We start from the raw sequence: 12204 nt of genomic DNA on the forward strand, positions 1-12204 counted from the left end.
CTTTTTTAAGAAAGATAAAAAGTCTCAAGAGTCCGTATGGTAATTACGATACTATTTAGATAAATATCTAACACATTACTCGCTGTAAAGAGGACATGCCAATGTAATATGGAATCCATCTTCTGGTTCAGTCACGCAGGAACTGCAAAACGACCTTCATAGTCTTTGGGGTATCTATACGAAGTAAATTGCAATCATGTACAACGGAATTTTGTCAAACATCTCCGTAAATCTTTTGAACTAATATTTACCAGGTGTGGTTGAATAGAACGTTAAGGATTTGGAAAAGGCTATATTTGCAACGTTGTCTAAAATTCTAATGAGAATCTAGTGCAATCCATGCATAGCCGTATCAAGATAATAACATTCTCACTTTTGACACCCGCTTATCATTCTCATTATCAACTAATCGTCAGATTTCATAACATTTCATTTCTTTGTATACCCATATTTTTGTGGATAATGGTTTGAGGTCATTTGGTGTTCTGGGGATGTGGGTTTAAAAGGAATAATTTGTTCCTGATGGCTAAGTCATCTGTGTTCAGATGTACCAAGAACAATAAGGAACTGGACATGATGGACAACCTGTGTTTTACTAAGACATATATCCCGGTGTCACCTTTCAGTGTGTTGTAGGAGCGACCCAACACGTATCAAATCTGTATAGGTCGCTCCCAAAACGACATGGCTATATGATATTTTAGATGCGGTTTGTCTGTGAGGCCAGGTAGTGATCGGATATCATATTAGCATCCAGAGATCTAGGGTTCGTGAAAGTGTATTTATTATCATGCCACATCAGTGTCTGTCAGATACATTTACAACGAGTTGTTTCAGAACAAATCTAACGAGCGGAAGTCAAGATAATATTGGAAACAACGAGGTTTCAGAAATGTGATATCAGCTGACCAGTTTCTTAAACACGTTACACACATTCATTTGAGAACAACGAATTGCTCACTAGTACAAAATCTAATAATTACAACAAAACCAACCAACTAAATCCGCAGACCACTTCTGGTGATTTGTCTCACAATTTTGTACATCCAGTTAAAATGTTGTTTAACGACCGACCATTACGTATACGTATACGTTGTCACGTTTCGGTCTGTTTTACGAGGGGTGACCTCTTGCTGGTAGTAATCGTGCCAGACAATCAACAGGCCTGTGTAGTGAAAGTTCAGTTTCACACAAGTAACGCGCACATCTGTCTGTTCTACCAGCCATTGGTCTTCGCTCATTTTAAAAAAGCGAAAAGTGACAATAAAGTAATGATCGCTTTTTAAACAACGTTTCTGTTTGGCTGTCCAAACATATGAGACGAATCACCAGAGTTGGTCTACCGATGTCACATGACTCAGTAAAATTTCCTCCACCGTTGGATAGCCAATGACGGACCTGGAATTCGACCTCCCACATACGGTGGATCCTATGTTTCCAATACGGGCTTCTCACCCACAGGTTCGCTAGAAAGGAAAGGTATACATTTTGATGTAGTACGATTCGGTGGCACACGGATACAGCAGCAGTAGAAGATCAGGTGACGATGAGAAAATATACACAACAAAACCCGTTAAGGACACTCAAATTTTCAATATTAAAGAATTTGTTAGTTCATATTATGATTCATATTAAACTTCAGTATTGATTATTGGGGTTGTCCTTAACTTTTTTGGTTGAGTATAAATTGGTATTTAAGGATTTGTTTGTCCTTTAATCCGTCAATTTGGTAAGTAACTTGTCAGTTATGAGACAATTCAGAGCTATTAACGTTTTACTCCACCACCAAGATAGTGTCGTTTTCAGCCAAGCAGCGATGATTTTTTTAATTTATTTTTTAAAGTGGGAATACATAACCTTACGATTATCACCTCCGTTTTTATTGCAGACAAACAGATGTGGAACACAAGCACCGATCTGGTTGGATCTCGAAAATGGTTTACCGGAACCAGGAAAACAAGTTTCCGGTCGCGCATGCGCTTCATGGTCCACACCGGGGGAAGAGCCAGACTGTTGTTTCTATGCATTTGAGGTTCATGTGCATAATTGTGAAGATTTCTTTTTGTATAGACTTCAATCTTCACTTGGATGTGATATAGCATATTGTTTAGACTGTAAGTATGATGTAAACACCACGAGAACATAGATGGCGTAGTATATACCAATATAGGAAGGTGTTGCTGGGAGTTTATAGAAAAAGAATTTTTTAAAGAAACTCTATGTGGAGAAACAAGTTTGTGATTATCCGAAACAATAATTGATGACTTGAAAAAAATTATTGTTTTAAATCTGTTTTGAAACAGAATTATTTTCAAAATGACTGATGGGGTTATCATGCCCAATGAAAAATAGTTGCCTAAACACTTTAACTTGAAATACATTTATGAATATCAAATATATCAACATGAAATTACCGATGTTGAATTATTACTTTAGCTACCAAGAATAATAATTAATTATAATATTCGATAAGGGTATTGATAGACAGATGGTGCTAAGTTGTGTTCTTATATTTATTTCTGTTTGCAGATCATAAAGTTACGTGTAAAAAAGGAGAAACCTATGACATTAAAAATAAAAAGTGTAATGGTAAGTATATATTTAAATAGGATAGAAAATCTCATAGTGCGATTTTAAGCTTCGCTGTTATGAGTTCTCACGAACAGTGTGTTTCAGCCAGCGTTAGGGGTGAAAATTACACTCATGCAAGTCTCAATTGCTACACAGCAATTTTATTTCAGCGCCAACGCCTATATGTAAAAGCGGGGAGGTTTATGACGAAGGCTCCAGAACATGTTTAGGTAAGTAATATGCTTCTACAGTGATATATGCTTTTGACGTCATAGCGCATTAGCATTTTTTATATTTGTTTTTAGTTTTTTATGAAACACTTCAGAGATAAACAATGGATTAAAGAAGCCAATATTGAAACCCGGACCTTCACGGGCCCGAAACTAAGGCAAAACGAACATATTCTCTCTGAAGCATGTAGCACTGCAGTTACCAATACATGTAATCCAAGTACGATAGCTATGGACTGGGAAAAGCTTCCAATTTCAGGACGTAGTCACGCAGTCAGGTACCGGAAGCAAGCTGCGGGCATAATGACACGCAATCAGCATGTCGAGAACATGACTACCCACACACTATTCTAATCACATTTTATGACAAGTGTTTGCTTGTCAATCCTCAATCTGGTTTTTATCAATGTGGAACTATGCATGAGTTGTATGAGTAAGTGAGTTGAGTTTTACGCCACATTCAGTAATAGTCCACCTATATGGCGGCGGTCTGTAAATGATCGAGTTTGGACCAGACAATCCATTGTTTAACAGCATGATCGTCGATCTGCGCATTTTGGAACTGATGACGTGTCAACCAAGTCATCGAGTCTGACCACCCTATCCCGTTAGTTGCCTCTTACGACAAGCGTAGTCGTCTTTTATGGCAAACATGGGTTGCTGAAGACCTAAAACCCGGATCTTCACGGGTCGTGGAACTATGGCGTTTTAAAGTTAAACATTTAATAACGTGCCTTGCCTCATTAACTTATGCGGAGAGAGGACCTGTTTCGCAGACATCTTGTGTCATCATTCATTTTCAGTGGAAGATTCGTGTTTGACTTGGTCTTAAACAACCCATGCTTGCCGGCAGAGGCGACCAAAGGGGTCCTGTCCCCGTCTACTCGCTGACTTGGTTGACACGTATCAGTGAATCCCTGTGGCGTAGATCGATGCTTTTGCTGTTGATCACTTGATTGTCTGGTCCAGACTCCATTACTGACGATCCGCCACCGTATAGGTGGAGTATTGCTGTGTCGGTGTTAAACCAACCAGCTTTTTTAACATGTCAGACTTTTCATGACTGTTTCGCCTTTAACGCCAGACTGAATCTGCTTCTGTTGATGATCGAGACTGGCTATTCTCTAGCGTTGACGTTTTATGCTATAATTTACGTCAAACAAACTACGCAGCACACACGGTCTGTAATTCTGACATTCGACGACAGATGTACGCGGTTTTCATAAACGTCTTTAAGTTGAATAAATACATCAGAACGTTCAAAAGAAATGGTAATTCCACACTTCCCCGTTCGGGAGCTAATTATGCCATTAAAACAACACACCAATTTGACGGCACCACGTGACGTTATTACGTGAAAGTCAGTACAGTAAACAGGTGAAAGATCCATTTCGCACCCAAACCTCCACCACCGTTATCTTTTCTGTGGGCATACTTGTACAGGTGAGGCTTCTGCTTCGTTAGGCGTGTCGGATATTTTTGCTGAAGGGATCATCGCATAATTTACACCGAGGTATGGCGACATGGTGTAACGTTCTGGCGTTAAAGGGTGTGTGAAATTTTGTGGTGAAAATAAAACCCGGTGGTCCTGTCAAACGTTATGAAATTTATTGCAAGCTGCTGAAGATCTTCCGTGGGCGTCAGCACTCAGTGCAACGGCAATGATCGTTTTTGGTCACCTGTGCTGTCACTTGTACTTAGTCACCTGTGTTAAGTTACCTGTGCTTAGTCACCTGTACTTAGTCACCTGTGCTTGACTTTAGGACCTTTCTTTGTAATCATTATGCAACGTCATTTGACAAGGATATATTCAATGAACAAATGTGAACATTTTGAATTATGTTAAAATAATGAAAGAATTGTGTTTCCTATAATATACCATTCCAAAGTAGGAGGTATTCCATTTTGCGAGCATATCTCTGTCAAACTCCAATGCATATGGAAAAAGTAATACATGTATATAATACATGTCCATACAGATGAAACGTTCCCAAAACTATGGAATAAATTCTCACATTTTCACTTAATTTCTCTTCATCATCTGTTACCTCCCTAGCTGCTTCATTTGCTTGTATCAGTCTTGTAAAACCAATATATACCTTACATTTTGGTATATTTGTTTTACAGCTTTCTTTTAGCAACCTGGACGTTACTAAGATACATCTGGTGTAGGAACAGTTTTAATACCAAATAAATAAACTCTATGATTCATCACAGAAATTGGATCAAACGTTTTGGGGATGAAATTAAAAAATTGGAATATTGCCAAGAGCTAGTCCACCCACACGTTCTGCAGTTACGTAAAGGGAGAAAACTCCCAGAGTAGTACAATATGTATGTTTATAACGAACCCAAAGGGACTAAAGCTAGTTCGTAATAACCGTAGTCACGGACATGCATTTCTGCTTAAGTATATAACAGTTTCCCATGGCCTGGAAAAGCAGTTCGTTATATCCGTGAGTTCGTTATAAGGGGCTTCGTCATAAAGGTAGTTTACTGAATATTTCTACTAGGAGCTTAGAAAAACGATGATGTGGTTGCAGTGCGCTGACTGCTGTTTTGACATCGTTCGTAACTGTTAGTTTCTTCCTCATAGACATATAAAATGCGTCAGTAAACAATATTCACTCCATAGCATGTCTCTTTAGGAACCGAACCGCTAAGTAACACTCAACGCATTTCAGTGGAAGAGTACGTTTGGATTTTGACAGATACTGTTATCATATTTGAATACCCCCGTTTATAACGTTACCCCCCGGAACCAACACAGCTCTAAGCATTTACCGATGTTCTTTCCGTTAACCAGCGATTGCTTGTTCCATGTTCCAGGTCCTCAGCCTGTCCTCGCCCTACACAACTGTAAACAAGGACAGGTGTTTGACGAGGTCCTACAGCAATGTGTTGGTAAGGAGACTATATATAGGTACATTTAAGGTTAAAAAATTACGCTGAAAAAAGTTTAAGGGCTTATTCACAGACATTTGAAAGTTTACTTTCAAATTCGTGTTGCAAAATGTGTCTGATATGCATTGATTATTTATGACGTCTTGAAAGTACAGTTTTCTTCTTACTTGGAGCTTCAAGCAGCATTTACATTGGTCTTTTGTAAGCTTGAAATATTCCAGCATATTTATATAGCCATTTGTGCCATTAGTATATATGCCTTTAAGCATTGTGTATTTAAATTCATACATATGGTCACACTTCTATAAGTTTGTGTTTATGACATGTATTCTTGTTATATGAAATCTTTCTTGATTTGTATGAGCGCATGAGACTATATTTATGGCCAAGGGTATATTTATCAACAGTAAAGATTACAAATGTCAAAGTAAAGTTTGTTTGTTCTGGCGTTCAGATTGTTTAGTGCAGCAAGCACCTCTGAAAAAGAGTTTAACTTAACAGAATGAAGTGACACGTTTACGTTTTGATTCAGTGTTGGTGGATGCCCTCGAATATCACCAGCCTGTCATCAAGGTTGAGGTCAAGGACAACGTGGCGACCTTGACCTGTCTCCTTGAACTTCCCTACAAAGATCTACCAGGGGTTACGTTCAGCTACTTGTGGTACAAGACCACGAATTACGGCCAGGAACTTATCGTGAAAGGGGGCCAGGCTCTCCACAGTCAAACAATCAGACTTGGTCACGAAGCTCGCATAGGGGAGTCCGTAAGTTCTTCTTACCTAAAGGGGAACTGCACTCAAGAAATATGGCTGACCTTGAAACTTGAATTCAAGTCACTAAAGTTATATTTCAAAGCTGCACATCAATGAAGCAGTTAATGATAACGAAGTATATTACTTTGAGCACTGAGTACACCATCCAAACCTTAACGGAAATATGACCCACAGACTGTGCCCAGTTTCTGTGTATTATGAAGTAGAAAAACATACGTAAAGGTAGTATGATCCAAGTCCCTTAAAACTAAATTTTATTGGCAAAATTTTCTTTGGATATATAATGGGCATGAACCCCAAATATAAGTGTCTTTCTAATCATGTAGACATATCTCCCAATACTCCTTGTGCATTGACTGCTCGTTGAATATGCTTTGAATGCCAGTCAAAGACAGACAGTCCTCGTCCTTGTAGAATATATCAAGTTTCTGAAAAAGAGTAATTTTTAACACACATACCAATCTTTGTTTCCAATGCTTTTTATGTCGTTGTGGAACTTATTGTCACACAGGGAGTCATATGCTTAACCATCAGTTCAAAGAACACCGCGGTCACCCTGACAGGATTAGCCTTGTTCATCGTCTGGGCGATGGGGTAGCCTAGTGGTTAAAGCGTAGGCTCGTCACTCCGAAAACCCAGGTTCGAATAACTACGAGGTTAAATATGGAAGCCCATTTCTGATGTCCCCTGCTGTAATACTGCTGGGATATTGATAAGAGTGGCGTAAAACTACACTCATTCACTCACTCACTCACTCACTCACTCACTCACTCTCTCACTCTAGGATGGATTGGGTGGTCAGTATCGGTGACTTGGTTCAGCACTTGTAATTGTCCATCACAGTGGTTGTCGCAGGGACACTGGCATATTGCATTCAAAATACCGAAAACGCACATTCAGGAATGGTATTGTTGCAGGTTATTTGCACTGTGAGTCTTGGGAATGGAGCCAGACGTGGAGACACCAATGTCGAAGTCCAGAGTGAACCGTATTTCCTAGGATTAAAGGTAAACAATACTTAGGATAATTTGTTTCAGCATTGCCTGATTTTCTTCATAATCACGCCCGGTGCCTCTTGGAGCATATCAGACAAAACAAATAAACGCCGATCTGACACGAATTGAAAAACGCTGGGCATTAATGTATTGAAATAAAAATACTTTCCAAAGATTGTTTTTGATCAGTTGTCCCACAATGTAAAATGGAAATGTGCCCAGCATACCTTTGCGTGACACTCTGAAGGTTTTTCTTTCAGGGTGTGTAAGACTGACCACCGTAACGTCAGTCGAAAAGAATCGCCAGTCTAGACTATCCTCAGACACAAATTCCGTTTGAAGTAAAGGGGGAAATAGCAATTTCAGTTATATGAATGGATCGTTGAAATCAGTGACGACACCAGGTGTTCGTTAAAACATTACGTGTAAATGAGGTTATACATCGCAGTGACTGGCTCAAAGCGCTGTCGAACCTGTATCAGAATAAGCCTTTCAATGAGAGCATAAAGAAATTGAAGAAAATATGCTTAGCCAAGACAAGAAGGAATTTCAGGAAACTGTTTTCACTTTCAAACATTGTTGAATTCTGTCTTAAAGGTAATCAAAAGTATTAAAAGTGTAAATATCGAATTCAAATGGATAGATTGAAATACTTCCGGTTCATCTGTTTTTCTTTATGAAAATTTATTTTTTACTGTTTCCTTGCTGCATTGATGCATTTTTTTCTTCAGATAAAGGATCACGATCACGTTGTCAGGGAGGACGGCAGGAACTACAACATCTCCATCGTATCAACCGTGCCCATCGTGTGCTCACCTGACACACCCAAACAGGAGTGCAAGCTGGCCGTCAGTCTCCTTGTCTTTGGACAAAGTACGTGCCAAGTGAATGCGGTAGCCCAGTGGTCAAAGCGTTTGAACATGATGGCAAATGACGTCCTTGCCAACATACTGATGTTCATTCATACGGCAAATATACGTCCTTGTTGTACCACAGTGTGGTTCCCTGGGCCTGTTGCGCCTGCATTTTTAACGCTCAGACACTTCTTGCAGTGGGTGGATGTTTTATCAGCAGTAACACAGCTACATCTATGACACGGAGGGGAAACTGCTTCAATATTTAGAATACCACACAACGTAATGTAGATCAGATCAAAGCAAACGGGTTCAGAGTTCACTCATCAGAGGGGCTGCAATTAGTTGTGAAGAAGAGTGATCTTTATACGTGCTATATGATCGTGAGTTCGAATCCCAAATAGTGTCGGATGATGATTCTAGAATTTCCATAGACACCCAATGTCCGTAGGTTCCAGCTGTAAATGTCCAAGATCTGGCACGTATTTCACTCTTAAATTAAGAACTTAACCTAAATATTGTCTAATGGATCGGATTCCTAAATCTCAACTCTTTGCTGTTCAAGTTGGTCTGGAGATGCCCCGTCTTAGACTGTCTACATGCTACTTCGAGTTCATGAGCAAAAACTGCAGCGACGGAGTGTGTGACCAGCAGGTGATACAGATGCGCCTCATCCCCAACCTCCAGGACACGCCCAGTGGAACGGGGGCAACCATTGCTGCAGTGGTCAACGACTTCGGCCAGAACGTTTGGCAGTCCATTTCACTGGACACACAGGTATCGATCTTCAACACTGGCTAGCATTATTTATTCTGTAGTTTATGGAACAAAGTACTTACTCAAGATATTCCTTGCTTGGCCCTCTGCCGGAATATCGAATGGTCGGTCCGTTACTGATGTTTGTTGTTCAAAGCTGCATCCAGCAATATTACACCGTTCTGTAAATAGCAGACTCTGGACCAATCCTGTGATTGACTTAATAAGCATCGATTGAGATAAGATCCATTTGTCATGAGATGATAAGTTAATTGTCAATTTTCGTATTCTGCACTTCCCGGCATAAATGATCCATAATAAAATCAACATGTCTAATACATAACATTATAAAAATAAATAAGATATAACGTATCTTCTTAAAATGTGCCATTGCCATTAGGTATGTTCATTATGTTCTTGAAGCAAGTTTAATGTAAGGTTTCACTTTTTGTATCCGCATGAACTTATTATTTCATAACAAAACTTAATTAGTGTCATTTCGTTACTTAGACAAATGAGCAAAGGAAATATAAACTTCAACAGGATATTAACCAACATTGAATGGAAACAATGGCACAACTTACAGACTTTCTGTCCACCTCTTTAAGTGACACATCCGCTGAGACGTTATTTGGGCTGACATGTACACTTTTTACGTCAGGTCAGGATCGACGACGTTCCATTTGCTGAATGCTTCATCTTCAACGACCCTCATGTAACGACGTTTGATGGAAAGTACGTGATCTTTGTCTTAAAATGTTATGTGACTATTTGAGTCCAACGAGAATAAGCATCTACATTGAAAAGTACACACATCATTGATTACTGATAATAATTTTAAACAGACAAAACCAGAATATTTATTATATGTGTCAATGGTTACTTAATGTGAAAAATATGAAAAATATGACACCGCCCCTATCTGTATGTTATCTTTACAAAAAGCAGAAACAAAAAGAGGATATTAGTGTCAGAGAGACATTAGCAACATTTAGGTCCGTCATTAATGTAGCATTGGCATCAACACCATTACACAAATTCATGACTTTATAAGTGTTAGCTGGAATTGTAAGAAATTATCACAGTGTGGTAAGTATGTTGCTACTGTAATCTAATGCAGATGAATTAATAACAAATTTCTGTATTCTATATTTCTATATATTGTTGCATATATAATGACGGCATGTCAAATATTTTGATGATTTATGTCAAGTGACTTTGTTTCAGGTACTACAACCTATACCAGCGAGGAACATATGTTTTCTATTCAAACACTGAAAAGGAGTCCAAGGTAAGACCATGCGGTACATGACATTGCTTGTGAACGCTATATTTCAGAATCATCGGTGACAATCCCGGTTAGAACTGATCTTCAGTACGCCATGCTTGTCGTAAGATGCAAATAACGGGTTCGCGTGGTCAGATTCCGTTGACACGTGCCATTTTGTCCAGTTGCGTAGATCGATGCTCTTGCTGATTATCACTGGATTGTCTGGTCCAGACTCCATTATTTACAGACCGCCGCCATATATCTGGAACAAAACGATAGGTGACTTATTTTCAGACCAGAGGTACCAGAGGAAAATAACCACAACATCGTGTATTAGTAAAATTCTTAAACTCTGTATAACCATTTGTCATATACATCATGGTTTTGTGTCGGGAAGGGCGGTGGGGTAGCAAAGTGGTTAAAGTGTTGGCTCGTCACGCCGAAGACCCGGGTTCGATTCCCCACATTTGTACAATATGTGAAGCCAATTTCTGGTGCCCCCGCCGTGGTATTGCTGGAATATTGCTAAAAGTGGCATAAAACCATACTCGCTCACTTTGTGTTGAAAAGAATCGTTCTGATAATACCCTGTGTGGTGGGGTAGCCAAGCGGTTACTGCCTTCACTCACTGCGATGACGGTCCAGGTTCGAACCCAAAAGCATGGTCATGATTTGTGACGCTGAGTGTACTCTTACTACTTACCTGGGCGTAAAAGCATGCCTCATCCACAAGATAATGATTTTCTTGATATGAAGCATTGTCAGCGATGCTCAAATACATTGTTGGCGTTACATAGATACCATCATTATATACAACGACTACTTAATAATAACGTCGTGTTTGCTATTAGCGCCTTTCACTAATGCGGTATTAATACAAATGACTGCCGCTGCAAGTTTAAGTAGCAGCGGACGGCGGGGTAGTCTAATGGTTCGATTCCCTTCAAGGGTATAGTATGTGAAGCCAATTTCTGGTGTCCCCAACCGTGATATTGTTGGAATATTGTTAACTGCTAAAACCAAACTTGCTCACTCTAAAAGAGCGATTGTTATTTCCGCGTCTTGCTGCGAGCATGCTACCGGCTTAAAGCTTTTTGCTTGGAGAAGATTCTGATATTCGTTTCCTAAAATCATTGCCATATATATAGAAAAGCACGCACACGTAAATGCACACGCACACGCACACGCACACGCACACGCACATCGCAATTAATACCTATCTATCTACGAGTACATGTACCTCTCCATGCCCCAGGTGCACGGCCGAGTGTGGGACTGTGGCGGCAAAGGAGGGTACTGCGTGTGCGGGGTGGTCATCAAACACTTGGGGGACATGGCGACCGTGGACATGTGTGACGGGCACAGTCCTAACGGCAGGGCAAAGGTCACCTTCCCACTACACGCCGTCAGCGAGGACATCAAGATCTACACCTCCCGCGACGACAGGGTGCTGACGGTAAGTACCATTTACCTGTCTACAACCACACACTGAACCTCACTATATACAGCTGCGCCCCTAAACAGAAACGACAAAGCTCATTTCGTATGCACAACTACAATACTGACCCGACCCGTGAAGGTCCGGTTAAGCCTTGTATCACACAACTTGTGGAGAAACCTGGAAGAAAATAAAGAAACGCTTGTACTTTCATGTAATCCCTTATTTCTACCCTCAGCATATATCCATGAACGATCAACCGTTTTACTTGAAAGAATCGTGAAGTACAATGCCTAAAATATATCTCTGAAATTTAAACAAAATGTGAATTTAAGAAACATCTCTACTTTGAGCAGAAGTGATGACACCCAATGCCCGCCTTTCAAGAGCCCTTTGTTTGGAATCCTAGAAA

General features: G+C 39.9%; 1 protein-coding gene across 4 annotated transcripts in view; it reads left to right on the top strand.

Annotated features, from left to right (window-relative positions):
• LOC137299012 (von Willebrand factor D and EGF domain-containing protein-like) overlaps window positions 1-12204 on the top strand; it is a 108059-nt gene that overhangs the window by 67418 nt on the left and 28437 nt on the right. For all 4 annotated transcript variants that reach the window (XM_067831474.1, XM_067831475.1, XM_067831476.1 and 1 more), the window contains exons 3-13: window positions 1889-2114; window positions 2530-2589; window positions 2742-2801; window positions 5631-5705; window positions 6238-6470; window positions 7397-7486; window positions 8206-8347; window positions 8894-9105; window positions 9746-9819; window positions 10312-10375; window positions 11610-11810. In XM_067831474.1, the coding sequence (XP_067687575.1) occupies window positions 1889-2114; window positions 2530-2589; window positions 2742-2801; window positions 5631-5705; window positions 6238-6470; window positions 7397-7486; window positions 8206-8347; window positions 8894-9105; window positions 9746-9819; window positions 10312-10375; window positions 11610-11810 (1437 nt within the window). The remainder of the gene's footprint in view (window positions 1-1888; window positions 2115-2529; window positions 2590-2741; window positions 2802-5630; window positions 5706-6237; window positions 6471-7396; window positions 7487-8205; window positions 8348-8893; window positions 9106-9745; window positions 9820-10311; window positions 10376-11609; window positions 11811-12204) is intronic.

Source organism: Haliotis asinina, chromosome 10 (genome assembly GCF_037392515.1).
Source record: "Haliotis asinina isolate JCU_RB_2024 chromosome 10, JCU_Hal_asi_v2, whole genome shotgun sequence".
NCBI lineage: Eukaryota > Metazoa > Mollusca > Gastropoda > Lepetellida > Haliotidae > Haliotis > Haliotis asinina.